The 26655-nt window shown below is 39.6% G+C and overlaps 2 protein-coding genes across 2 annotated transcripts; one reads left to right on the forward strand and one right to left on the reverse strand.

Moving 5' to 3' along the window:
- Positions 1 to 1371: 1371 nt before the first annotated feature.
- Positions 1372 to 12469, forward strand: LOC103506840 (phenoloxidase subunit 1-like). Its single transcript, XM_026821811.1, has 10 exons — positions 1372 to 1468; positions 1809 to 1919; positions 6178 to 6396; positions 6733 to 6851; positions 7006 to 7113; positions 7921 to 8109; positions 8405 to 8684; positions 11471 to 11612; positions 12003 to 12153; positions 12455 to 12469. Exons 1-10 carry the CDS (start codon positions 1372 to 1374, stop codon positions 12467 to 12469), a joined length of 1431 nt encoding a protein of 476 aa, XP_026677612.1.
- Positions 12470 to 14049: 1580 nt separating this feature from the next.
- Positions 14050 to 25900, reverse strand: LOC103506841 (phenoloxidase 1-like). The gene is made up of 6 exons (XM_026821817.1): positions 25848 to 25900; positions 25534 to 25698; positions 15913 to 16115; positions 15340 to 15490; positions 14667 to 14768; positions 14050 to 14241 (listed from the first exon to the last, which is right to left on the reverse strand). Exons 1-6 carry the CDS (start codon positions 25851 to 25853, stop codon positions 14065 to 14067), a joined length of 804 nt encoding a protein of 267 aa, XP_026677618.1. The 5' UTR covers positions 25854 to 25900; the 3' UTR covers positions 14050 to 14064.
- Between the last annotated feature and the right edge of the window lie 755 nt (positions 25901 to 26655).

The following is a 26655-nucleotide window of genomic DNA, read 5'->3' on the forward strand; positions in this document are numbered from 1 at the left end:
GTCTGATAAACAAGAGGGCGTGGGTTCAATCCCAGCCGAGGCATGGAATTTTATCCTCATAACCACTGGTTACATTGTAATTTAGAAAACATTGGTTGAACAAACAGAGCCGCTATCAATTTGAATCTAGAGAACTAGACAAGGAAAACCAAAAACCACTTCCTCTTATGTCATTTGTTAGTTTCGCCGGCTCCCAAGGATGTGGCGAGATAGCTGACCAAGTTTTCAGTATAAAAGGCTTGCATTTTGGTCCTAGTGATTAGAATCTCTTGGTTCTATTACCGTATAGCACCAGAGTACCCATCTGTAGGACTTGTGTTCAGTTTTTTCGTAAAAAAAGTCTACGTGTTTTTATAGTAGATATCTACTTGTTTTTTATTTTGTTAAATCACTGAGGTAAGTACCTAAACCTCTACATTCAAGTCCGGTCTTACCGGCCTTTGTTTTGTTTTTGTTTGTTTGTTTTTGTTTTTTTCTTCTTCTTCTTCTTCTTCTTCTTCTTCTTCTTCTTCTTCTTCTTCTTCTTCTTCTTCTTTAGCTTCTAGCAGTCTTTGTAAACTTTCTGTGAAATCATGTTTTACCTTGTTTCCTCTTTCATTCTCACTTTTCCAGAGTTTTAGGAGGTGTCTTTTATCTTTGAATTCTTAACTTTTTTCTTATCGATAAACTTGGGGAAAAAATAGAAAGTATGAAAGCAACTGGAAGAACTCTTCCTTTTCCTTCCTCTTACTTCCTTCCCATCTTCTGCTTGGCGAAAAGAAACCTATCCAACAACGTGCCGCGATAATATCAAAATATTGTACCTTTTCTTTAACCAGATACCAGTCTGCAAGTCAGCATAGACTGGAATCTGGTCCTACGGACGAACCCCTCCTAAAGCTTGATAGGGTCTAAAATCTTATCTGAAATTTTCAGAATTTTTTTCTTTATGTTTAGTACCTATGTATGACAGTTTAATATATATAAAAAAACTTTGGATTAAATTTCATTAAAATCGGACAAACTGTTCAAGATTTCTCATAGGGAGGGGAATACAATATCAGCTTAGTGTGGCTGGGGGACTTTAAACAGGGAGTAGACCAGGTTGGTCTGTCTGGGGGACTTGAAGCAGGGTGTATACCTGAAATTCCCCTTGCTAAAGAAATAACGAAGGTTGAATGCAAAGGGCATCCACTCGTAAAATATGTACCCAAAACCAAATGTCAGCTAAAATCAATTACCCCAGTTTACACTTTTTTCAGGCTTTATGGCAGAATTCTCACACAGTGAGCTCTTTTACCCAACTAATTAACATTATTTTGTGTAGTTAAATTTACATGTTTTCCCCTCCGCCAGGAATCGTTTGGTGTAATGGGTGATTCAACTACAGCTATGAGGGATCCAATCTTCTACCGGTGGCATGAGAACATCAATGACATTTTCATGGTGTATAAGAACAGTCTGCCACCTTACTCAACGGATCAGGTAAGTGAAAATAAAATCTAATAGTGTATTAGGGTACTTTTTTCGCCTACCCATAAGGTATCGTCCATATTATGGTCAGGATTGTGATAAAGCAGGAACCATATAAAGTAGAATCAAAAGAATTCGGTGGAATGAGATAAAAAAAGTTTTTAGGGAGGACTCGTTATCTATTAACTCTTGACAGATACCCAGTTCGACCTAGAATTAATCCCAAGATTTTCCGACCTTGTAAGGTAAGCCCCCATTTAACCTATATCATTTTTTTTTTTTTTTTTTTAGTTTAGGCTAAACTTACAATCAACCTTAATGCCCACTATTATCCATCACTTTGTTCCTCTTCACAGCTGTCATCATGTCCAGATTCAATCCTTCCGATAAGAAGAACATCCTGTATTTGTTCGACCGTCCAGGTGAACCTTTGATTGTCGGCAAAGGCGACGATTTCAAGGTCGGATTTTCGGTCCCGGCAGACTACCTGCCGGATCGTTACAAGAATACAATATGGAATCTTATATTGTAAAATGAGATCAATAATCGATGATGTGACTAGAATGACTAATATAAATAAATGTATGACTATTATCCTACCTATAGGGTTCGTTCTCACAACGGCTGGCTTTGTCCTATCCTGTCTTCCTCCGCTCTTTTATTTCGGGACGATAAGACCTTAGCACTTACAGTTCCCCCTATCAAACCTCTTAAAAGAAGTTTTAAATTGTTTGAACTTTTGTCTAAACTTCCAGATATAACGCGGAACGCCTGAGTAACAAGCTGCTTAGAACCCGCAAATTCAACAACTTCCGTGAGGCCATTCCAGAGGCTTACTTCTCCAAGTTGGATGCTGCCAATGCATCCAGAACCTGGCCTCCAAGATTCAAGAACAGTACCCTCAGTGTAAGTTTTGGTGAAACAATACCTTAGATTTAGTTTTTGGTAAAACAGTATCTGGAATTTAGTTTTTGGTAAAACAACATCACATTATTTAGTTTTGGGTAAAAACAATACCTTAAATTTAGTTTTTGGTAAAACAATATCTTAAATTTATTGCCAGCCACTCACGCGGGTAAAAGTTTTGGTAAAACAATACAATAAGTTTTGTTTTGGTAAAACAATAGCTAAGTTTAATTTTTGGTAAAATAATGCCTTAAATTTAGGTTTTGGTAAAAATACCTACTACATAAGTTTTGGTAAAACAATACCCCAAGTTTTTGTTTTGGTAAAACAATACCTTTAGGTTTTGGTAATAGGTACACCGCCTAATTAAGGAGGAGATTTTGGCACAAAATGGCCTCAAGTGGGAGTTTAAGAATGTTTGAAATATTATCTTAGGTGTCATTTTGTTTTATTCGCAGGACATTAACCGTGACAGAGATCGTCTTAGATTTGAGCTGGCAGATTTGGAGAGATGGAGAGACAGAGTCTTGGAAGCCATCCACACCAAAAGTGTCACTACGGTAAGAGTGTCTTTACCTTTAGTCTTAAGGAAAGCGTACCTAAACAGGAGAAATTTTATCTGTTAGTTAGAGAGTTATCACGGAACGACTAAGGCCGGGGGCCACAAAGTGAGTTTAAACTCGGTTTAAGCAATCTGATTGGCTGAAATTTTTTACATCAACCCATCACATTGCCTAATCCGAGGTTAATCCAAATACGCTCACTTGTGGCCCCCGCACAGACTCTTGAGATAAAATATCACAGTGCATACCTATCACACGCATTTCCGTCTCTCCCTACTATCTGTATTTCCCAGCATGTTGGCATGTTCACTATCTAGGCTAGGTACTCTCTAGTTCTCACGAGAATGACGTCACCAGAAAAGATAATTGTTGTATTATGTACATTATCTTTTCTGATGAGTACGCGAGTATACAGTGTATGTTTCGATAGCTAAGGAGAGCAAATCGTCAGCATTACTTGGAGAATTTTCATTTTAACTTTTCTAAATAGCTAGTTTAGGATCCTTAATATTCAATTGGGCTGTAGACTTCAGTATTTGAGAACCTATTCTTGAAAAATTACAACAACAAAAAAAAGTGTCCTAAATGCCTTGGGCTTTGAAAACCGAGGGGAAAATACATTTAGCAACTTTCCTTCCAATAGGTAAGGAAAGTAGACGAACTACTCATGAAATCAACTGTGGTATCTAAGAAGCTGTAGGAAAATCGCAATGATTAGGGCTTTTCAAATATGAACTGGACAAAGTTGTGGTTTAGATTTTACCAAGATCTTCTTACAAACTATAAGTATGTCTCAAGTTTCATCAGTTTTAAGCCTGGAACTTAGTTGATATCCTACATCTACAACCCTTTTGTTCTTGAAACTGCATCACTTCTACCGATCAAAGTCAGAAATTACCAAAACAGATCGGTAGGATTATTTCTGGCTTTCACAATTTATCAAGTTTCCTACTTTCACAGACGAAGAACAAAATACCAAATAGGTACCTCCAATTTGAGAGCTAAAGAAGATCGGATAAGATTTATGCGTTTTAAATCTGGAAGAGGAATGATCTCTGGTTCAAGTTGAAAATAATTTTATTGATAGGTTTGTTTTTCTTCTTTATAGATAAAAAATTGATTCGAGGTTTCCCTCCAAGGGCAGAGGTTCAACTATGTAATATGTATATTGGCAGAATTTCCCTGCTGTAGGTATAGCCAAACTAATTTTTTGTTTCAAATTCAAATTTGTTATGGCGGCTCTTCCATCTCCGAAAATTTTCAAAGGCCTATACCTACGTATTGCTGAAAATTTCTTTTATTTTGTCAACACTCGCGAGGAAGACCCTACAACCTCCAAATAGTCGTTTGGATGCAAAAAGGTCAAAATCGTTGGGTGTTTAAAGCATTTGAAACAATCGATAATTATAATCGGTTCTGTTGAGAGCGTAACCTATTCCTAATAACATTGAATCAGTATGAGGCAAGCAACCCAAAGATTCAACGGTTACAGTCTGTCCACACTGCACGAATATTTCTTCGTCCAAAGATCGTGTCTTAAGATGCCTTTGTATCGGGATCCAAGATAAGACATGCCTTTGCATCGGGATATTCGGGATTGAAGAAAGCAAAGGCCTATATTTTTGTCCATTCAGCAAACTTCAGAAAAAAAACAAGGTCTTTTTTCATTATTTTGAAAAGTTGTCAAGATTTTATTTTGTGATCAAGCAGATTAGAAAATAATAATACTTTCCTTTTTTTTAATAATATGTAATAAATAAAATATTTCCAGGTTGAGAACACGAGTGGTAAAAGACGTCGTGGTACAGTGAGAATATTCCTGGCTCCCAAATTTGACGAGAGAAATTCCCAGTTCAATTTCCGGGAACAGAAGGGCCTCTTTATGGAATTGGATCGCTTTGTGGTTGACTGTGAGTATAGTATTAAGGTGTGTCCAAACATAGTCGACCAGCCATCGATCGACGAGGTGAATCTATGTTGTCGAGGCAGAGTGGACGGTTCAGTCGACATCGATCGGTTGCCGGTCGACTATGTGTGGACATACCTTTATGGGTTATTCAAAGTCTTATATGTAGACCATTTAGCCCAACAGTTTGCAATATTGCACCACTTTATTAAGTGCTATACGTGAGTGGCGAATGGCACATTAAAAGCTAATAAAGAAATACAAACGACACTATTTTTTCCCCCGAAGGACAAGTGGGAACGGGCCTTGACACCCCAGGAGGTGAATTACTTTACTCCACATTTCTATTTTTCAGTGAACGATCGTAACACGGTCATAGAACGCTCGTCCCTGGATTCCTCCGTCACATGGAATTGGATCGCTTTGTGGTTGACTGTGAGTATAGTATTAAAGTGTGTCCAAACATAGTCGACCAGCCATCGATCGACGAGGTGAATCTATGTTGTCGAGGCAGAGTGGACGGTTCAGTCGACATCGATCGGTTGCCGGTCGACTATGTGTGGACATACCTTTATGGGTTATTCAAAGTATTATATGTAGACCATTTAGCTCAACAGTTTGCAATATTGCACCACTTTATTAAGTGCTATAAGTGAGTGGCGGATGGCACATTAAAAGCTAATAAAGAAATACAAACGACACTATTTTTTCCCCGAAGGACAAGTGGGAACGGGCCTTCACACCTCAAGAGGTGAATTACTTTACTCCACATTTCTATTTTTCAGTGAACGATCGTAACACGGTCATAGAACGCTCGTCCCTGGATTCCTCCGTCATATGTAGACCATTTAGCTCAACAGTTTGCAATATTGCACCACTTTATTAAGTGCTATAAGTGAGTGGCGAATGGCACATTAAAAGCTAATAAAGAAATACAAACGACACCATTTTTCCCCGAAGGACAAGTGGGAACGGGCCTTCACACCTCAGGAGGTGAATTACTTTACTCCTTATTTCTATTTTTCAGTGAACGATCGTAACACGGTCATAGAACGCTCGTCCCTGGATTCCTCCGTCACCATTCCATTTGACACCACATTCCGCGAGTTGGACACCAATCGGCCGGCAGAAGGTAGTGACGATTTGGCGGCATTCAATTTCTGCGGCTGTGGTTGGCCGCAACACATGCTTATACCGAAGGGATCGGCGGATGGATTTGCCTGTCAGTTATTTGTGATGGTATCCGATTATGAACAAGATAGGGTGAGTCAGACAGCGTGTGGCTTTCAGTCCTTGTCCTCCCAGGTGAACCTTTGATTGTCGGCAAAGGCGACGATTTCAAGGTCGGATTTTCGGTCCCGGCAGACTACCTGCCGGATCGTTACAAGAATCTGTCAGACGATCTGAACAATCGGTTTGGAAGCGATTCGCAGAACAATATTCCGGTCAGACCGCTGTCCAATATTCCAGATCTGAACCTATCCATGTCTATGGATAGACGAGGGTCATTTTCCGTGTTCATTCCGCAACATAGGGAGTGTGCGACTCAGCTGATCAATGCCTTGATGAGTAAGTTATGTAAACATATAGAGTAAGTGCTAACTAGAACTTGGCCTGGCGCACTGCCACACAGATCCTGAGTTAACTTTTTACTTTCCTTACCTAAGTAATGCACCTAAGATTACCCATAGCTCACCAAGATTTTTTTTTTTATTTACAGGGCCAGGTTCCTAACAAGTAAGCTTTTACTGATTTAAATGGAGTTTCTCTAGGCCTTCTATTGAAAAGTTTACTGTGACAACTTTTTTCTGAGAAGTATGCTGTGTCGTTTTGGCAACCCAAACTTTGGACAGTCGGTCAATAAGTTCTATTGCATCTATGGATTGTTTCTCTCTGTGTTCTTAGAACAAACCTCATTCGAAGACTTCAAGTCTCTCAGCGTGTACTGTCGGGATCGTATGAACCCCTACATGTACATCTATGCTTTATCCGTGGCCATCCTTCATCGTAATGACTGCAAGGAGATCCCCCAATGGATTGTTTCTCTCTGTGTTCTTAGAACAAACCTCATTCGAAGACTTCAAGTCTCTCAGCGTATACTGTCGGGATCGTATGAACCCCTACATGTACATCTATGCTTTATCCGTGGCCATCCTTCATCGTAATGACTGCAAGGAGATCCCCCTGCCTTCATTTGCTGAAATTCTGCCCGAGAAGTTTATGGACAAGAGTGTTTTCGTTCGCTTACGAGAGGAGGCTAATGTGGTGCAAGATCCTGGATCAAGGGTAAGATTATGAGTTCCTGAAAATAAATATTAATGGCAAGGTCTCATCTCCCACCCCCGCCGCCCGAGGGACCTCGGATATATAAGTTCAGTTTCCTAGAAGCATAACCCATATTTTGGGCTGTCGCTCCTACACCTAAGCCTCAGAGTGGGCTTTCTGTGTATGGTAAGTTCTGGGGCACATTCAGTGCCCGATGTTCCTATTATTCGAAGCATTTATTGAACCAGGGGCTCTCTGACGAAATCTTGCGTGGAAGCCCTCGACAAAGTATACTTATACGCCACTGCAAGGACCACAATAGTTATGAGTTTCAAGTTTATATTTCTGATATTGATCTTTAACCCCAAATTTCAATGCCACTATCCTTTCTGTTCCCTTCAGATACCTTTTGAGATCCCCAAGGATTACAGTGCCTCCGACTTGGATGAGGAACATCGGGTTGCTTACTTCCGAGAAGACATTGGAATCAATCTTCATCATTGGCATTGGCATCTGGTATATCCTTTCGAAGGAGCTACCAACATTGTCAACAAGGACCGAACATTATCTCATTTCATTTCATTGTGAAGAGTCTAGGTTACAGTATGGTAAAATCAGGGGCACCCGATATTCCTATAATTTAGAGTCTCTCTTGAATCTATTGAACCAGGGGCTCCCAGGCGAAATCTTGCTAAGTATAACTTATACGCCACTGCAAAGATGACAATAGTTATGGGTTTTAAGCTTTTAGTTTAAGTTAATTTGTTTTGTGATTGACTGATCTTCAATCCCAGATTTTAATGACACCATCCTTTCTGTTCCCTTCAGATACCTTTTGAGATCCCCAAAGATTACAGTGCCTCCGACTTGGATGAGGAACATCGAGTTGCTTACTTCCGGGAAGACATTGGAATCAATCTTCATCATTGGCATTGGCATCTGGTATATCCTTTCGAAGGAGCTACCAACATTGTCAACAAGGACCGAATTTGCCCGCTACGGAAACCGACGGAGCACGTCGAACCAACTTTAGTCCTAATCTGACAATTCATCACGTAAGACCCCCCTGCATATGTCTCTATTTTACAAGTCAAGTTCTATCTGAATCAAGACCCTTGATTTTTCTTTCTGACCTAATTCATAACGTTACTTGCCACTCTCCTCAGGGATGTCACAAGAGATCTAATCAGGTCCCAGTTGCATAGGGTTGAAATAGTCAGTTGTCCTACTTTTACCAATACTAACATGAAGGACAGCGCTACTAGAGATATACCCCATTACTAATACTGCCATCCCCGTTCTTGCTCACCAGGTGGACTCTCCCCAGTCTACTGCAACCTGCGACAACGCGTCCAGTTTCTGCGGAGTCCGCGACAGTAAATATCCGGACAAGCGAGCCATGGGCTTCCCCTTCGATAGAGTCCCGCGCTCTGGTGTCAACACCATGCAACAATTCCTCACCCCCAACATGGCGGTGCTGGATGTGAAAATCAGATTCGCAGACCGCATTGTTGCCAGACGCCCCTTGAATAACAACCGGACCGGACAGAATCAGAACCGCAACCAAAACCGAAACCAAAACCAGAACCGAGGCTAGACAAACAATTTGAACACCGATTCTTAAGGCCAGCCACTCACTATCAAGTAGACCTGACAGGTACAGCTGATCCGATATACCTAACACCTAATGAGCACACATACTATCAGGTAGACCTGATCAGGTGTATCTGTCGTCAGGTCTACCTGATAGTGAGTGGCTGGTCTAAGACCAGGACCACAATCTGAGTTTGAACTTGGTTGAAGTTTAACTCTTAGATTAAGCAATCTAATTGGCTGAAGCTGGGACCATAGAGTTTAAACTCGGTTTAAGTTTTAATCTCGGGTTTTTTTTTTTAAATTAACCAGATTGTTTAATCCGATAGTTAAACTGAAACCGAATTTAAAATCACTTTGTGACCCTTGGCCTAAAAGGTTAGAAATCAACCAATCAGATTGATTTCTAAGAATTCAACCAAGTTTGAGCTCAGATTGTGGTAATGGTTATTGAACTTGGCAATCATGGACACTCCTTGAACGCGTTTTATTGATATGATTTATAAGTTGTACGTAATACTAATACCTACCAATGATATCCTATATATACACTTTCTAATTATTTTCTGTTTGACCAATTGGTCAATTACCTGCTCGTTTCATTACTTTATTATCCCTACTATAAGAATATATTATTCGTATTATTATATAAATAAATTTATTTTTTTTCGCAGTCTTAACAGGATCTAATGTATTAAATTTGTAGAGTAGTTATCAGAAAATACCTAATTAGTGTTAGTAGTAGTTTTGTTTTAACTAGGTCCCTGTATTTTTTGGACCAGTTAAGGGTTCTGTTCCAATTTCGACTCTGCCAAAAATGTTCAATTCCCGCCCGGGGCGAACATTATCGTCAGCATTACTTGGAGAATTTTCATTTTAACTTTTCTAAATAGGTAGTTTAGGATCCTTAATATTCAATTGGGCTGTAGACTTCAGTATTTGAGAACCTATTCTTGAAAAATTACAACAAAAAAAAAAAGTGTCCTAAATGCCTTGGGCTTCGAAAACCGAGGGGAAAATACATTTAGCAACTTTCCTTCCAATAGGTAAGGAAAGTAGACAAACTACTCATGAAATCAACTGTGGTATCTAAGAAGCTGTAGGAAAATCGCAATGATTAAGGCTTTTCAAATACGAACTAGACAAAGTTGTGGTTTAGATTTTACCAAGATCTTCTTACAAACTATAAGTATGTCTCAATCTCAAGTTTCAACAGTTTTAAGCTTGGAACTTAATTGATATCCTACAACCCTTTGTTCTTGAAACTGCATCACTTCTACCGATCAAAGTCAGAAATTACCAAAACAGATGGGTAGGATTATTTCTGGCTTTCACAATTTATCAAGTTTCCTACTTTCACAGACGAAGAACAAAATACCAAATAGGTACCTCCAATTTGAGAGCTAAAGAAGATCGGATAAGATTTATGCGTTTTAAATCTGGAAGAGGAATGATCTCTGGTTCAAGTTGAAAATAATTTTATTGATAGGTTTGTTTTTCTTCTTTATAGATAAAAAATTGATTCGAGGTTTCCCTCCAAGGGCAGAGGTTCAACTATGTAATATGTATATTGGCAGAATTTCCCTGCTGTAGGTATAGCCAAACTAATTTTTTGTTTCAAATTCAAATTTGTTATGGCGGCTCTTCCATCTCCGAAAATTTTCAAAGGCCTATACCTACGTATTGCTGAAAATTTCTTTTATTTTGTCAACACTCGCGAGGAAGACCCTACAACCTCCAAATAGTCGTTTGGATGCAAAAAGGTGTATTGCTGAAGTTTTCTTTTATTTTGTCAACACTCGCGAGGAAGACCCTACAACCTCCAAATAGTCGTTTGGATGCAAAAAGGTCAAAATCGTTGGGTGTTTAAAGCATTTGAAACAATCGATAATTATAATCGGTTCTGTTGAGAGCGTAACCTATTCCTGATAACATTGAATCAGTATGAGGCAAGCAACCCAAAGATTCAACGGTTACAGTCTGTCCACACTGCACGAATATTTCTTCGTCCAAAGATCGTGTCTTAAGATGCCTTTGTATCGGGATCCAAGATAAGACATGCCTTTGATCTGGCTTTCACAATTTATCAAGTTTCCTTCTTTCACAGACGAAGAACAAAATACCAAATAGGTACCTCCAATTTGAGAGCTAAAGAAGATCGGATAAGATTTATGCGTTTTAAATCTGGAAGAGGAATGATCTCTTGTTCAAGTTGAAAATAATTTTATTGATTGGTTTGTTTTTCTTCTTTACAGATAAAAAATTGATTCGAGGTTTCCCTCCAAGGGCAGAGGTTCAACTATAATATGTATATTGGCAGCATTTCCCCGCTGTATAGCCAAACTAATTTTTTGTTTCAAATTCAAATTTGTTATGGCGGCTCTTCCATCTCCGAAAATTTTCAAAAGCCTATACGTATTGCTGAAAATTTCTTTTATTTTGTCAACACTCGCGAGGAAGACCCTACAACCTCCAAATAGTCGTTTGGATGCAAAAAGGTCAAAATCGTTGGGTGTTTAAAGCATTTGAAACAATCGATAATTTATTATAATCGGTTCTGTTGAGAGCGTAACCTATTCCTGATGCCATTGAATCAGTATGAGGCAAGCAACCCAAAGATTCAACGGTTACAGCCTGTCCACACTGCACGAATATTTCTTCGTCCAAAGATCGTGTCTTAAGATGCCTTTGTATCGGGATCCAAGATAAGACATGCCTTTGCATCGGGATATTCGGGATTGAAGAAAGCAAAGGCCTATATTTTTGTCCATTCAGCAAACTTCAGAAAAAAAACAAGGTCGAATCAGTGGGGTAAACCAGATGCCAATGCCAGTGGTGAAGGTTGACCCCGATGTCCTCTCGGAAGTAAGCAACCCGATGTTCTTCATCCAAGTCGGAGGCACTGTAATCTTTGGAGATCTCAAACGGCACCTATCGGGGACAAAAGAGGTGGTTTACTCCAAGAATCTTAACAGGATCTAAAGTATTAAATTTGTAGAGTACCTAGTTATCAGAAAATACCTAATTAGTGTTAGTAGTAGTTTTGTTTTAAAGATAAACAAAATTTTCTAGGTCCCTGTATTTTTTGGACCAGTTAAGGGTTCTGTTCCAATTTCGACTCTGCCAAAAATGTTCAATTCCCGCCCGGGGCGAACTTTATCCTATAGGGTTCGTTCTCACAACGGCTGGCTTTGTCCTATCCTGTCTTCCTCCGCTCTTTTGTTTCGGGACGATAAGACCTTAGCACTTACAGTTCCCTCTATCAAAGCTCCTAAAAAGTTTGAAATTGTTTGAACTTTCGTCATCTAAACTTCCAGATATAACGCGGAACGTCTGAGCAACAAGCTGCTTAGAACCCGCAAATTCAATAACTTCCGTGAGGCCATTCCAGAGGCTTACTTCTCTAAGTTAGATGCTGCCAATGCATCCAGAACCTGGCCTCCAAGATTCAAGAATAGTACCCTCAGTGTAAGTTTTGGTGAAACAATACCTTAGATTTAGTTTTTGGTAAAACAGTATCAAATTTTAGTTTTTGGTAAAACAACATCACATCATTTAGTTTTGGGTAAAAACAATACCTTAAATTTAGTTTTTGGTAAAACAATGTCTTAAATTTATTGCCAGCCACTCACGCGGGTAAAAGTTTTGGTAAAACAATACCTTTAGGTTTTGGTGATAGGTACACCGCCTAATTAAGGAGGAGATTTTGGCACAAAATGGCCTCAAGTGGATAACTCTTAGATTAAGCAATCTAATTGTCTAAAGCCAGGGCCATAGAGTTTAAACTCGGTTTAAGTTTTAATCTCGGTTTAAGCAATCTGATTGGCTAACATTTTTAGAGTTTTTAAAAATTAACCAGATTGTTTAATCCGAGAGTTAAACTTAAACCGAATTTAAAATCACTTTGTGACCCTTGGCCTAAAAGGTTAGAAATCAACCAATCAGATTGATTTCCAAGAATTCAACCAAGTTTGAGCTTAGATTGTGGTAATGGTTATTGAACTTGGCAATCATGGACACTCCTTGAACGCGTTTTATTGATATGATTTATAAGTTATACGTAATACTAATACCTACCAATGATATCCTATATATACACTTTCTATATTTTCTGTTTGACCAATTACCTGCTCGTTTCATTACTTTATTATCCCTACTATAAGAATATATTATTCGTATTATTATATAAATAAATTTATTTTTTTATCGTACCTACCAATGATATCCTATATATACACTTTCTATATTTTCTGTTTGACCAATTACCTGCTCGTTTCATTACTTAATTATCCCTACTAGGTATAAGAATATATTATTCGTATTATTATATAAATAAATTTATTTTTTATCGTCAGCATTACTTGGAGAATTTTCATTTTAACTTTTCTAAATAGATAGTTTAGGATCCTTAATATTCAATTGGGCTGTAGACTTCAGTATTTGAGAACCTATTCTTGAAAAATTACAACAACAAAAAAAAGTGTCCTAAATGCCTTGGGCTTTGAAAACCGAGGGGAAAATACATTTAGCAACTTTCCTTCCAATAGGTAAGGAAAGTAGACGAACTACTCATGAAATCAACTGTGGTATCTAAGAAGCTGTAGGAAAATCGCAATGATTAGGGCTTTTCAAATATGAACTGGACAAAGTTGTGGTTTAGATTTTACCAAGATCTTCTTACAAACTATAAGTATGTCTCAATCTCAAGTTTCAACAGTTTTAAGCTTGGAACTTAATTGATATCCTACAACCCTTTGTTCTTGAAACTGCATCACTTCTACCGATCAAAGTCAGAAATTACCAAAACAGATGGGTAGGATTATTTCTGGCTTTCACAATTTATCAAGTTTCCTACTTTCACAGACGAAGAACAAAATACCAAATAGGTACCTCCAATTTGAGAGCTAAAGAAGATCGGATAAGATTTATGCGTTTTAAATCTGGAAGAGGAATGATCTCTGGTTCAAGTTGAAAATAATTTTATTGATAGGTTTGTTTTTCTTCTTTAAAAGTACAGTTGAAGGAAATGGAATATGTAATATTTAAACTTTGAATTTGAATTGGGTCACATTAGACAACGATTAGACACTTTGAGGCCCTACGTCCCCCTCGGGATTAAAGGACATAAGTCAGTAAAGTCAGTCAGTGAAGATTTAGAGGAGAAATAGGACCAATAGTTAAATCGGACCAATATGTGTAGGATGCTGCCCACCTTTGAGCCTTGTCGACGCCGTCCATGTCGACCGAAATCGTACACTGCCTCGACAATATAGATTCACCTTTTCACCTCGTCGATTGACGGCGTTGACTATGTGTGGACACATCTTAAGAGTTCATTGAACTCATCAATTTTTGAAACTGAAATGTCACTTCCTTTGTTCAGTTATTTACCAAATATCGATTATCAGGATCGTGGCAGAAGGAAATGGCAACATGTCCAAAGTTATGCAACTCTCCGTACAGTTTTCTGTTGATGGAAAGATTGCTGGATTCCATCAGGTTCCCGAGGATATCAATGCCTTTCTCTTCTGTAAGGGGGATTCTTTCACCACGAGGCTGAAAGCAAAAATTGGTTTGGTAAGTTAACAACCTTAAGTCACCACGCATGATGAGTTTTATTACGTCATTCCATAGTCATAAAATTTAACATTGAAGGAGCCCAGATTATGATATCATGGCCTAGTATCACGGACACGGAAGTAAAATAAAGTAAGTTTAGTATCGCGGAACGACATTTGTGACAAGCATTTTTTGCTGAATTCCAGTTTTTAATAAGGTCTTTCTTATTGGGATTTTCTCTTACCGATCATTCCATAGTCATAAAATTTAACATTGAAGGAGCCCAGATTATGATATCATGGCCTAGTATCACGGACACAGAAGTAAAATAAAGTAAGTATCGCGGAACGACATTTGTGACAAGCATTTTTTGCTGAATTCCAGTTTTTAATAAGGTCTTTCTTATTGGGATTTTCTCTTACCGTTGACACACTACCAGTATGGATAGCCTCCAAGATTCTGTCCCTCCATCTGTCCAAATCTGCCAGCTCAAAGCGGAGACCATCATTGTCTCGATTCACGTCCTGAAAGTGAGAAACATTTTGTGTTGATTACATACAAAGGGTATTTTTTTTTTCAAAGAGGTTTGATAGAAGGAGCTATAACAGCTAAGGTCTTATCGTCCCGAAATTGAAGAGAGAAGGAAGACAGGATAGGAGAAACCCAGCCGTTCCGAAAAGGAACATTATCCGTTCAGGATAAAATCCAGCCCGGGCTATTTTTTTTTTTTCAAAGAAGTTTGATAGAAGGAGCTATAACAGCTAAGGTCTTATCGTCCCAAAATTGAAGAGAGAAGGAAGACAGGATAGGAGAAACCCAGCCGTTCCGAAAAGGAACATTATCCGTTCAGGATAAAATCCAGCCTGGGCGGGAATCGAATCCGCGGCCTAGCGCTTACAAGGCAGACGCGCTACAAACCAAGCTAACTAGGCTGGCGATCTTATTGTCTAGGGCAAGCTCTACCACGATCCGCGGCCTAGCGCTTACAAGGCAGACGCGCTACAAACCAAGCTAACTAGGCTGGCGATCTTATTGTCTAGGGCAAGCTCTACCACTGGAAACCTGAAGATGAAAGTATGATGACTGATGACTTACACTCAAGGTAGCATTCTTGAACCTCGCTGGCCAAGTCTTAGAGGAGTTGACATTGTCGAGTTTGGAGAAATAAGCCTCCGGCATAGGCTCCCGGAGATTATTGAATTTCCTGGTCCTCATCAACTTGTTGCACAGACGTTCCACGTTATATCTGGAAAATTTGATACAGTAATAAATTTTGGTTAACTAAAGGTAGGAACACACTACTGTCACCTCACGTCACGTAACGTGATGGTAGTGTGGCTGTTCTGAACGAAATTACCTACAATATTATGGGAAAACTTTGAACTACATCTTTCTGACTCCCCATGACTTCAAGTGACGTGTCGTGTTCAATTATTCACCTTGCACAGGACTGAAGACACCAAATTACATTACCTGGCCAATATCTGCTGATGCATGTAGTAGAACAGCTCTCCTCTTCGGTCCTTGTTGACAATGTTACTCGGCGAATCAGTGGAAATATTATGGGAAAACTTTGAACTACATCTTTCTGACTCCCCGTGACTTCAAGTGACGTGTCGTGTTCAATTGTTCACCTTGCACAGGACTGAAGACACCAAATTCCATTACCTGGCCAATATCTGCTGATGCATGTAGTAGAACAGCTCTCCTCTTCGGTCCTTGTTGACAATGTTACTCGGCGAATCAGTGGGGTAAACCAGATGCCAATGCCAGTGGTGAAGGTTGACCCCGATGTCCTCTCGGAAGTAAGCAACCCGATGTTCTTCATCCAAGTCGGAGGCACTGTAATCTTTGGAGATCTCAAACGGCACCTATCGGGGACAAAAGAGGTGGGTAATTAAATTTTTAGCACATCTTCATATGTATAAGGGCAGCCACTCACTATCAGGTAGAATTAACAGGTACAAATGATCAGGTCTGCCTGTCAGGTCTACCTGATACCTGCTGAGCACACACACTATCAGGTAGACCTGAGAGGCGGAACTGATCAGGTATACTTGTCAGTTCTATCTGATAGTGAGTGGCTGGCCTGAAGGAGTAATTAAATTTTTAGCACATCTTCATAATATGTATAAGGGCAGCCACTCACTATCAGGTAGAATTGACAGGTACAAATGATCAGGTCTGCCTGTCAGGTCTACCTGATACCTGCTGAACACACACACACTATCAGGTAGACCTGAGAGGCGGAACTGATCAGGTATACTTGTCAGTTCTATCTGATAGTGAGTGGCTGGCCTGAAGGACCCAATCCTCCCACAACACTTTGCGAAACAATTCTGCTGCTTTTGGAGTGCGGTCTGTTTCACGGAATCCGCCCCAGGAATTCATCTTACCCTCGATCCTTCATCCACCAAGTTGGCCCATCGGGATATTCGGGATTGAAGAAAGCAAAGGCCTATATTTTTGTCCATTCAGCAAACTTCAGAAAAAAAACAAGGTCTTTTTTCATTATTTTGAAAAGTTGTCAAGATTTTATTTTGTGATCAAGCAGATTAGAAAATAATAATACTCATATGTTAAATGCATAGATAATAATAATAAGTGTATTATTGGGTAATGTAATTTTTCTAATTATTCATGTCATAAAAAATAGATATAAAAACAAGCTGGGTCCGTCCCTCCGGGAATTTTTTAGCCCGTAGTTTATTCGATCGTGATTAAAGAAAATCAGTACCTATGTACCCTCTTCATCCAAGTCGGAGGCACTGTAATCTTTGGAGATCTCAAACGGCACCTATCGGGGAAAATAGTTGGTTAATTAAATTTTTAGCACATCTTCATATGTAGAAGGACAGCCACTCACTATCAAGTATAATTAACAGGTACAAATGATCAGGTCTGCCTGTCAGGTCTACCTGATACCTGCTGAACACACACACTATCAGGTAGACCTGAGAGGCGGAACTGATCAGGTATACTTGTCAGTTCTATCTGATAGTGAGTGGCTGGCCTGAAGGACCCAATCCTCCCACAACACTTTGCGAAACAATGGAGGGGTTGCAAATGGGTAAAAATTATGAATAAATGGTCGATTCCTATGTAAAAAGTTGGGAAAAATCCAAATCTGTGGTCAAAACTCCGAAAAAATAACTGTAAAGGATCGAAAAATCAATTTTGATTTTCCGTTCTAATGAAGAAGTGTGACGTCAGACTTAACGCAGTTGCTATTTTCGTCCGCTAGGTAGCGCCAGTATGCAAGCGCGCTAGCGGAGGAGCAGAAAGAACTGCGCAGAAACGTATGCGCACAAACACATTAATGCGTTGCCTGCAAGGGAGCTTTGCTCGAGACATTTGATGTGACGTCATCGCCTACGGGAGCGTATGCCGTGACGTCAAAGTTCACGATTTACCGGCATTTTTTTAATCGATTTATCTCGAGATCTAGAAGTCGTAAAAGAAAAAGAAAAATTCCGTTGGTCCTCATTTTTCCTGCTCTATGACTTTGAAACATCACCCAAGTAAGCGCAACTGATCTATTAAATGATGTCCCTGGTCCGTGTAACTATACTCATGTAAATGAATGAATTAGAGAGAGAGAGAGAGAGAGAGAGCGAGCGAGAATAACTGCTATGTTCCCACACATACAATATGAAGTGTAGGGTTACAAAAAACCATAAGAAACTTGAAATTTATAATCTTATACTTACCTCAGTGCCTCTGTAGATAAAAACACTCCGAAACGGCTGTTTCACTAACAAACACACTTTTTAGGTTCACTGGTTGTGAACCAAGGGATTCTAAATTGCCAGTCTAAGATGAAAGCCCTTTTATAGAAATTTTTTTCTATTTTCCCCATTATCTAACCACATATTTAGATAGCGATAATGCGATATACAACATCATATACATCATTGTTATCTACATAATATGTAGCTCACCACATTCATAGTTTGCCATATCTCGGCTTTATATCAGCCATATCTTGGATAAGTATCAGTTTCTGTTTCCCGAGAAAGGAAGTAGGTTCTGGTTTTCTCTTGCAAAAGATAAGCGGCTTTTTTCTTTAGGTTCACTGGTTGTGAACCAAGGGATTCTAAATTGTCAGCCCAAGATGAAAGCCCTTTTATAGAAAATGTTTTCTATTTTCCCCATTATCTATCTAACCACATATTTAGATAGCGATAATGCGATATACTATAAGATATTTCATATGCATCATTGTTATCTACATAATATGAAGCTCACCACATCCATAGTTAGCCATATCTTGGATAAGTATCAGTTTCTGTTTCCCGAGAAAGGAAGTAGGTTCTGGTTTTCTCTTGCAAAAGATAAGCGGCTTTTTTTTTACTTTCTATTAATAAAAATAGTGCTTATTTAACTGCTCATATAGCACTGAAAAGTCCTTTTACTCCAGCAGTAGGCCACAACTATTATTGTGGTCAAATCCCTAAATTATACGGATGATAAAATTCCATACCTCGGCTGGGATTGAACCCACACCCTCCTGTTTACCAGGCGAGCATATTCACCACTACACCACCGAGGCAGGATCACTCCAATTAGAATCTCTTGGTCCACAAACATTTTTTAGTGTGGGATAAAAATTTTATAATTAATGTATAATCAAATAATTATAATTAATGTGGATAATTTTCCCTTCAAAGGAAAGTGATATCAAAAGTTAAAATAGGGGTTTAGTGATACCCCAGAAGTATCAATGACTCTTTGTCTCTTTTGAGTAAAAATGTACCATATTAAAAGGGGGAAGAAGGAAAGTACATATTGTAAACTGAAGGAGAACAAAAAGAAAGAAAAAACATGGGATAATATTTCAACGGGTTAGTTTCTGGTCTTCTCGTGTTGACCTAGCACCTAAATGGGATGTATTGTGTCTCCTTCCGCCCATCGGATGAGAGGCATACCGGGTCTGATCTCTAGGAAAATGGTCTTGAAAGTCTGACCTTAGCTAGAAAGAGGTACAGGAGGAATTTACTTGGTTGGTCATCAGATGCTACGCAAGTGATAGTTAAGATGCAAAATCCTTATTGCTAGCGTATTTGGCACTTTTTGACACCCAATATCGTTTTTCTAAGCAGTATAAATATCATTTTCACAAAATAAACGTATATAAAAATCTCTGCCAAGATATGGGTTAATATCGGCCCTATTGGCATATCGTTCTCCGGAGCACTTCATTGACGGGCAGGGTTTGGTGCCGGTTGGGCAGGTGCTGCGTTCAAGGGGCGTCTGGCCACAATCCGATCGGTGAATTTGATTTTACAATCCAGGATAGCCATGTTCGGAGTGAGGAATTGTTGCAAGTTTTGAACGCCCGGTTGAGGCAGCCTATCGAAGGGGAAGCCCATGGCTCTCTTGTCCGGATATTTGCTGTCACGGACTCCGCAGAAACTGGAGGCATTGTCACAGTATGGCGTAGACTGAGCGGTGTCAACCTGGTGATTAAGAACGGAGATAGAGGTAGTAGTAGCTAATATTAGTCATGGTGAAAGTACCTTTAGAACCACTGGCTATTTCAGCCCTATGCCCTATGCAATTCCAATCTGACTGGATCTTCTGTGATTTCGCAATACCTGTACAAGTTATGTAGGAACTTATTCGATCCACCTAGTTCGTTTTCAACTTACCTTCTATTACCAGTTCTTCCTAATGTAGGTAAAACCTTTATTTTCAACAAGTAATGTGGTTCTTGAGCCTTTTTTTTTCAAAGGAAGATCTAAATAACGAGCCTAACCCAGGCCTAAATAAAGAGTCTAACGTAAGAGAGGTGGATGGTGGATGCACCAAATTTTTGGCCTGAATCCCCCCCTTCTTAATACGACCTTGGACTAACCACTAGTACAGCTTTATCCATGCCTCTCACTCACCCTATACATAGAAGTAGCCTCCACGAAGATTGTGAAATGCAGTCGGACGTCCCGTCCCCTGGAAATGATTATGGTCTAATACTTCATCTACCGTTTCGAAACTGACACGGAAAGTAAAGTAAGACTCACCCTATCTTGGTCATAATCCGACACCATCACAAATAACTGACAGGCATATCCTTCCGGGGATCCCTTCGGTATAAGCATGTGTTGCGGCCAACCACAGCCGCAGAAATTGAATGCCGCGGCAGCTTCCGTCCCTTCTTGGGGACGATTAGTGTCCAAATCGCGGAACGTCGTTTCGAACGGAATGGTGACAGAGGATTCTAGAGAGTGACGTTCAATAACGTTGTTTTGGTCGTTTACTGAAAAATGGATCGAGACATGGATTGAAAACATGAGAGTTGAATATCCCAGAGTTTCGTGTCGATTTTTAGCTTGTAACTTACTGTAAGTTTGGTAGGTGACCAACCTCAGTGGTGCAGTGGCACGTTGGACTTTGGATCTGGAGGTTGGTGGTTCAAGTCCATGTGAAGTCATAAAATTTATTTAAGTATAATATAATTAGTTAACGATATTTGTGACAAAAATTCTTTTTCAAGTTAGGTAGGTGGTACTTACAATCAACTAAAAATCGGTCCAATTCTATAAACAGGCCCTTCTGTTCCTTGAAACTCATCTGGAGGTTTCTCTCGTTATATTTGGGTGCCAAAAATATCCGCACGGTACCGCGGCAAGGTTTTCCTCTCTGGTTTTCAACCTGGAATTCATGGAATCAAGAAGATTAAAAGTCTCAAGTATCTTCCAAATAGTGGCTGAGCTGAGAACGGTTGGGGAAAAAAACATAAATTTACAAAACTGAATGACCTGGAGTAATTGCCGAAGAGGGAGACATACAAATAAATGGACTGAAAAAAGGCAAAATCGTCAAGTTAAAACTGAGAACTAGTCAGCCTAGTTAGCTAAAAGTTCAAAGTGTCTGCCTTTTAAGTGCTAGGTTGTGGGTCCGATTCCCGCCTGGTGCGGATTTTATCCTAAACAGGTAAGGTTCGTTCTCTGAACGGCTGGCTTTCTTCAATCCCTTCACTCTGCGATTTCAAGACGATAAGACCTCAGCAGTTACAGTTCCCTCTATCAAAACATAGAAAAATTTAGTATTCATTTCCGTTCGTTATGAATAGCTTACTTGAGCTTCAACGTTTTTGACGCGAACATTCTCATAATTGAGCTGAGAACGGTGGGGGAAAAAAAACACAAATTTACAAAACTGAATGACCTGGAGTAATTGCCGAAGAGGGAGACATACAAATAAATGGACAGAAAAAAGGCAAAATCGTCAAGTTAAAACTGAGAACTAGTCAGCTAAAATCAAAGTGTCTGCCTTTTAAGTGCTAGGTTGTGGGTCCGATTCCCGCCTGGTGCGGATTTTATCCTAAACAGGTAAGATTCGTTCTCTGAACGGCTGGCTTTCTTCAATCCCTTCACTCTGCGATTTCAAGATGATAAGACCTCAGCAGTTACAGTTCCCTCTATCAAAACATAGAAAAATTTAGTATTCATTTCCGTTCGTTATGAATAGCTTACTTGAGGCACCGGGTATGGTAGCAGAGTGTTCTTGTACTCGACAAATATATCGTTGATGTTCTCATGCCATCTGTAGAACATTGGATCGCGCATGGCCGTGGAGGTGTCAGCTAGAATGCCACCTGTTTCCTGAAGAAATAAGAGATTAATGCTCGTATTTTAGAAGGTCAATATTTTAGAATAAAATAAAAGGAATAAAAGATCAAAAATTTAGAATTCAGTTATGTTGATAATGATATAGAACATTGGATCGCGCATGGCCGTGGAAGTGTCAGCTAGAATGCCACCTGTTTCCTGAAGAAATAAAAGGTTAATGCTCGTATTTTAGAGGTCAATATTTTAGAATAAAATAAAAGGAATAAAAGATCAAAAATTTAGAATTCAGTTATGTTGATAATGATAAAGTACAGTTGAAGGAAATGGAATATGTAATATTTAAACTTTGAATTTGAATTGGGTCACATTAGACAACGATTAGACACTTTGAGGCCCTACGTCCCCCTCGGGATTAAAGGACATAAGTCAGTAAAGTCAGTCAGTGAAGATTTAGAGGAGAAATAGGACCAATAGTTAAATCGGACCAATATGTGTAGGATGCTGCCCACCTTTGAGCCTTGTCGACGCCGTCCATGTCGACCGAAATCGTACACTGCCTCGACAATATAGATTCACCTTTTCACCTCGTCGATTGACGGCGTTGACTATGTGTGGACACATCTTAAGAGTTCATTGAACTCATCAATTTTTGAAACTGAAATGTCACTTCCTTTGTTCAGTTACTTACCAAATATCGATTATCAGGATCGTGGCAGAAGGAAATGGCGACATGTCCAAAGTTGTGCAACTCTCCGTACAGTTTTCTGTTGATGGAAAGATTGCTGGATTCCATCAGGTTCCCGAGAATATCAATGCCTTTCTCTTCTGTAAGGGGGATTCTTTCACCACGAGGCTGAAAGCAAAAATTGGTTTGGTAAGTTAACAACCTTAGGTCACCACGCATGATGAGTTTTATTACATCATTCCATAGTCATAAAATTTAATATTGAAGGAGCCCAGATTATGATATCATGGCCTAGTATCACGGACACGGAAGGTAAAATAAAGTAAGTATCGCGGAACGACAATTGTGACAAGCATTTTTTGCTGAATTCCATTTTTTAATAAGGTCTTTCTTATTGGGATTTTCTCTTACCGTTGACACACTACCAGTATGGATAGCCTCCAAGATTCTGTCCCTCCATCCTTGTGTTTAACCTAACCCTATAATAACACTGATCACTGCTCAAATTGTGAAAGCTCCTTTTTGCGTTTAACCTAACCCTATAAAAACTCCTTTTTGTGTTTAACCTAACCCTATAATAACACTGATCACTGCTCAAATTGTGAAAGCTCCTTTTTGCGTTTAACCTCTAATCCTATAATAACAATGGTCACTGCTCATTTGTGACAGCTCCTTTTTTTTTAGCAATTTTCCATTGATGCGACTTCTGAACAAGTACCGAACCTAAGGTCTACTGTACACTTCTATATTCTCGTATTGACTTTCATAGTGGTAAAAGACGCCACGGGCTTTATAGTTGGACACAACTTTATAGCCCGTAGCGATAGCATGTTGAATGCACTAGTACCCAACGGTTCACTGAACTTTATCAATGTTGCGCTTGGTTGGATGGTTGGTATCCGAATGGCTGACCATCTGGGTAATTGCGTGTGGACTTTTCCGGTGAGGAATTGTTGCAAGTTTTGAACGCCCGGTTGAGGCAGCCTATCGAAAGGGAAGCCCATGGCTCTCTTGTCCGGATATTTGCTGTCACGGACTCCGCAGAAACTGGAGGCATTGTCACAGTATGGCGTAGACTGAGCGGTGTCAACCTGGTGATTAAGAACGGAGATAGAGGTAGTAGTTTAGCTAATATTAGTCATGGTGAAAGTACCTTTAGAACCACTGGCTATTTCAGCCCTATGCAATTCCAATCTTACTGGATCTTTTGTGATTTCGCAATACCTGTACAAGTTATGTAGGAACTTATTCGATCCACCTGGTTCGTTTTCAACTTACCTTCTATTACCAGTTCTTCCTAATGTAAAACCTTTATTTTCAACAAGTAATGTGGTTCTTGAGCCTTTTTTTTTCAAAGGAAGATCTAAATAACGAGCCTAACCCAGGCCTAAATAAAGAGTCTAACGTTAGAGAGGTGGATGGTGGATGCACCAAATTTTTGGCCTGTATCCCCCCCCTCCTTAATACGACCTTGGAATAATCACTAGTACAGCTTTATCCATGTCTCTCACTCACCCTATACATAGAAGTATAGTGGGACATAGAAGTAGCCTCCACGAAGATTGTGAAATGCAGTCGGACGTCCCGTCCCCTGGAAATGATTATCGGCTAATACTTCATCTACCGTTTCGAAACTGACACGGAAAGTAAAGTAAGACTCACCCTATCTTGGTCATAATCCGACACCATCACAAATAAGATAGAGGTAGTAGTAGCAGCAGCAGCAGCAGCTAATATTAGTCATGGTGAAAGTACCTTTAGAACCACTGGCTATTTCAGCCCTATGCAATTCCAATCTTACGGATCTTTTGTGATTTCGCAATACCTGTACAAGTTATGTAGGAACTTATTCGATCCCCCTGGTTCGTTTTCAACTTACCTTCTATTACCAGTTCTTCCTAATGTAAAACCTTTATTTTCAACAAGTAATGTGGTTCTTGAGCCTTGCTCCTAAATTTAACTATAGTACCTAATAATAAATTGTGTTAGTTGTCATCCATGTCCATTTTATGATGACAACACAACAGCCAGAAAAAGAAACATTTTTGAGCATAAAAATCTTTTAGAAATAGATATAATCAACAGGTAACTTCGTCGATTTGTATAAGCTTGACCCAACCTTTATGGCTGATTGCCCCTATACCTAAGCCTCTGGGTGGGCTTTTTTCTTTATCTTTTCACTCCTATGTTGGTAATAAATATAAACAAGTTATAGGTACTTATTCTATTCTATTTTTGTGTATACCAAGTAACTTACTCATCAAGGCATTGATCAGCTGAGCAGCACATTGCCTATGTTGAGGGAAAAGAAATCAGATTTGCTATTATCTTCTCTGGGCTCCTAAATTTAACTACTTATAGTACCTCATAATAAATTGTGTTAGTTATCATGTCCATTTTATGATGACAACACAACAGCCAGAAAAAGAAACATTTTTGAGCATAAAAATCTTTTAGAAATAGATATAATGAACAGGTAACTTCGTCGATTTGTATAAGCTTGACCCAACCTTTATGGCTGATTGCCCCTACACTAAGCCTCTGTGAGTGGGCTTTTTTCTTTATCTTTTCACTCCTATGTTGGTAGTAAATATAAACAAGTTATACCAACTTATTCTATTCTATTTTTGTGTATACCAAGTAACTTACTCATCAAGGCATTGATCAGCTGAGCAGCACATTGCCTATGTTGAGGGATGAACAGCGAGAACGAGCCCCGTCTCTCCATAGCCATAGCCTGACTCAAATCAGGAATGTTACTCAACGTTTTCACCGGAATATTGTTCTGCGGACCGATGGAGAACCGGTTGTCCAAATCGTCGGCCAACGGTTTGTAGCGATCCGGCAGATAATCGGCCGGCACCGAGAATCGAACCTTGAGGTCATCGCCTTTGCCTCTAGAAAAATTCCGTTGGTCCTCATTTTTCCTGCTCTATGACTTTGAAACATCACCCAAGTAAGCGCAACTTATCTATTCTGCTGCTTTTGGAGTGCGGTCTGTTTCACGGAATCCGCCCCAGAAATTCATCTTACCCTCGATCCTTCATCCACCAAGTTGGCCTCCTCTCGCAAGCGGACGAAAACACTCTTGTCCATAAACTTATCCGGTAGCACTTCAGCAAATGCTGGCAGGGGGATCTCCTTGCAGTCAGGCCGATGAAGAATGGCCACGGATAAAGCATAGATGTACATGTAGGGGTTCATACGATCCCGACAGTATACGCTGAGAGATTGAAAGTCGTCGAATGTGGCTTGCTCTGTGGACGGAAGAAATCAGATTTGCTATTATCTTCTCTGGGCTCCTAAATGAGAATGGCCACGGATAAAGCATAGATGTACATATAGGGGTTCATACGATCCCGACAGTACACGCTGAGAGATTGAAAGTCGTCGAATGTGGCTTGCTCTGTGGACGGAAGAAATCAGGTTCGCACATCTCTGATTGTAGGAATACGTAGTGGAAGCTTTGAAGTCACTTTAATTTCCAAATATTTTTACATACCTACCGTATTCCATTTTTTACTGATGCTTTCTGATTCTATTTGCAACCTCCGTGGCCGAGTGGGTATCACACTAGGCTTGCACGCAGGAGGTCCGGGTTCGATTTCCGGCGGGGCCGAGGTTTTTTCGGCTCTGTGCTTGCAATTTGGGGTGCACTCACCCTCGTGAGGACAATTGAGTAGCTACTTTAATCGAGTAGCGACCAGTGGTGGCATTACCAGAGTAAAAAGAAAAATTATCAGATGTCTGAATTAGTAAAGGAGGCTCTTAGTAATTCTGTGATATCCACAAAATTGTGAAGAAGCTCCCAGCACAAATAAATCATGATTTTGATTGATTGATTGATTCTATTTGTTCAATGCTCCTATTTTAAAATGATTCTAAATTTATTTTTGAAGGTCTCAATTTTGTCACATAGGTAGGTATGTAGGTGTTCTTTACCCCATCACATTTTGTCCACTCAAATGTTACTGGAGTCAGTGATGTTTACACAAGGCCAGTAGCTGGAGTGTCCATTGGCTTCTTGTAATCTAGACATTAACTTTTGTAGTCCGTCGGAAACTGAACTAGATAGACTAAAGTATAGGTAGATATTCAATGTCGAATTGTTACGAGGACTTTGAAGACGAGCTAAGGAAAGAGGCACTAAGTAAG

Source organism: Diaphorina citri, unplaced genomic scaffold (assembly GCF_000475195.1).
Source record: "Diaphorina citri unplaced genomic scaffold, Diaci psyllid genome assembly version 1.1 scaffold265, whole genome shotgun sequence".
Lineage (NCBI taxonomy): Eukaryota > Metazoa > Arthropoda > Insecta > Hemiptera > Psyllidae > Diaphorina > Diaphorina citri.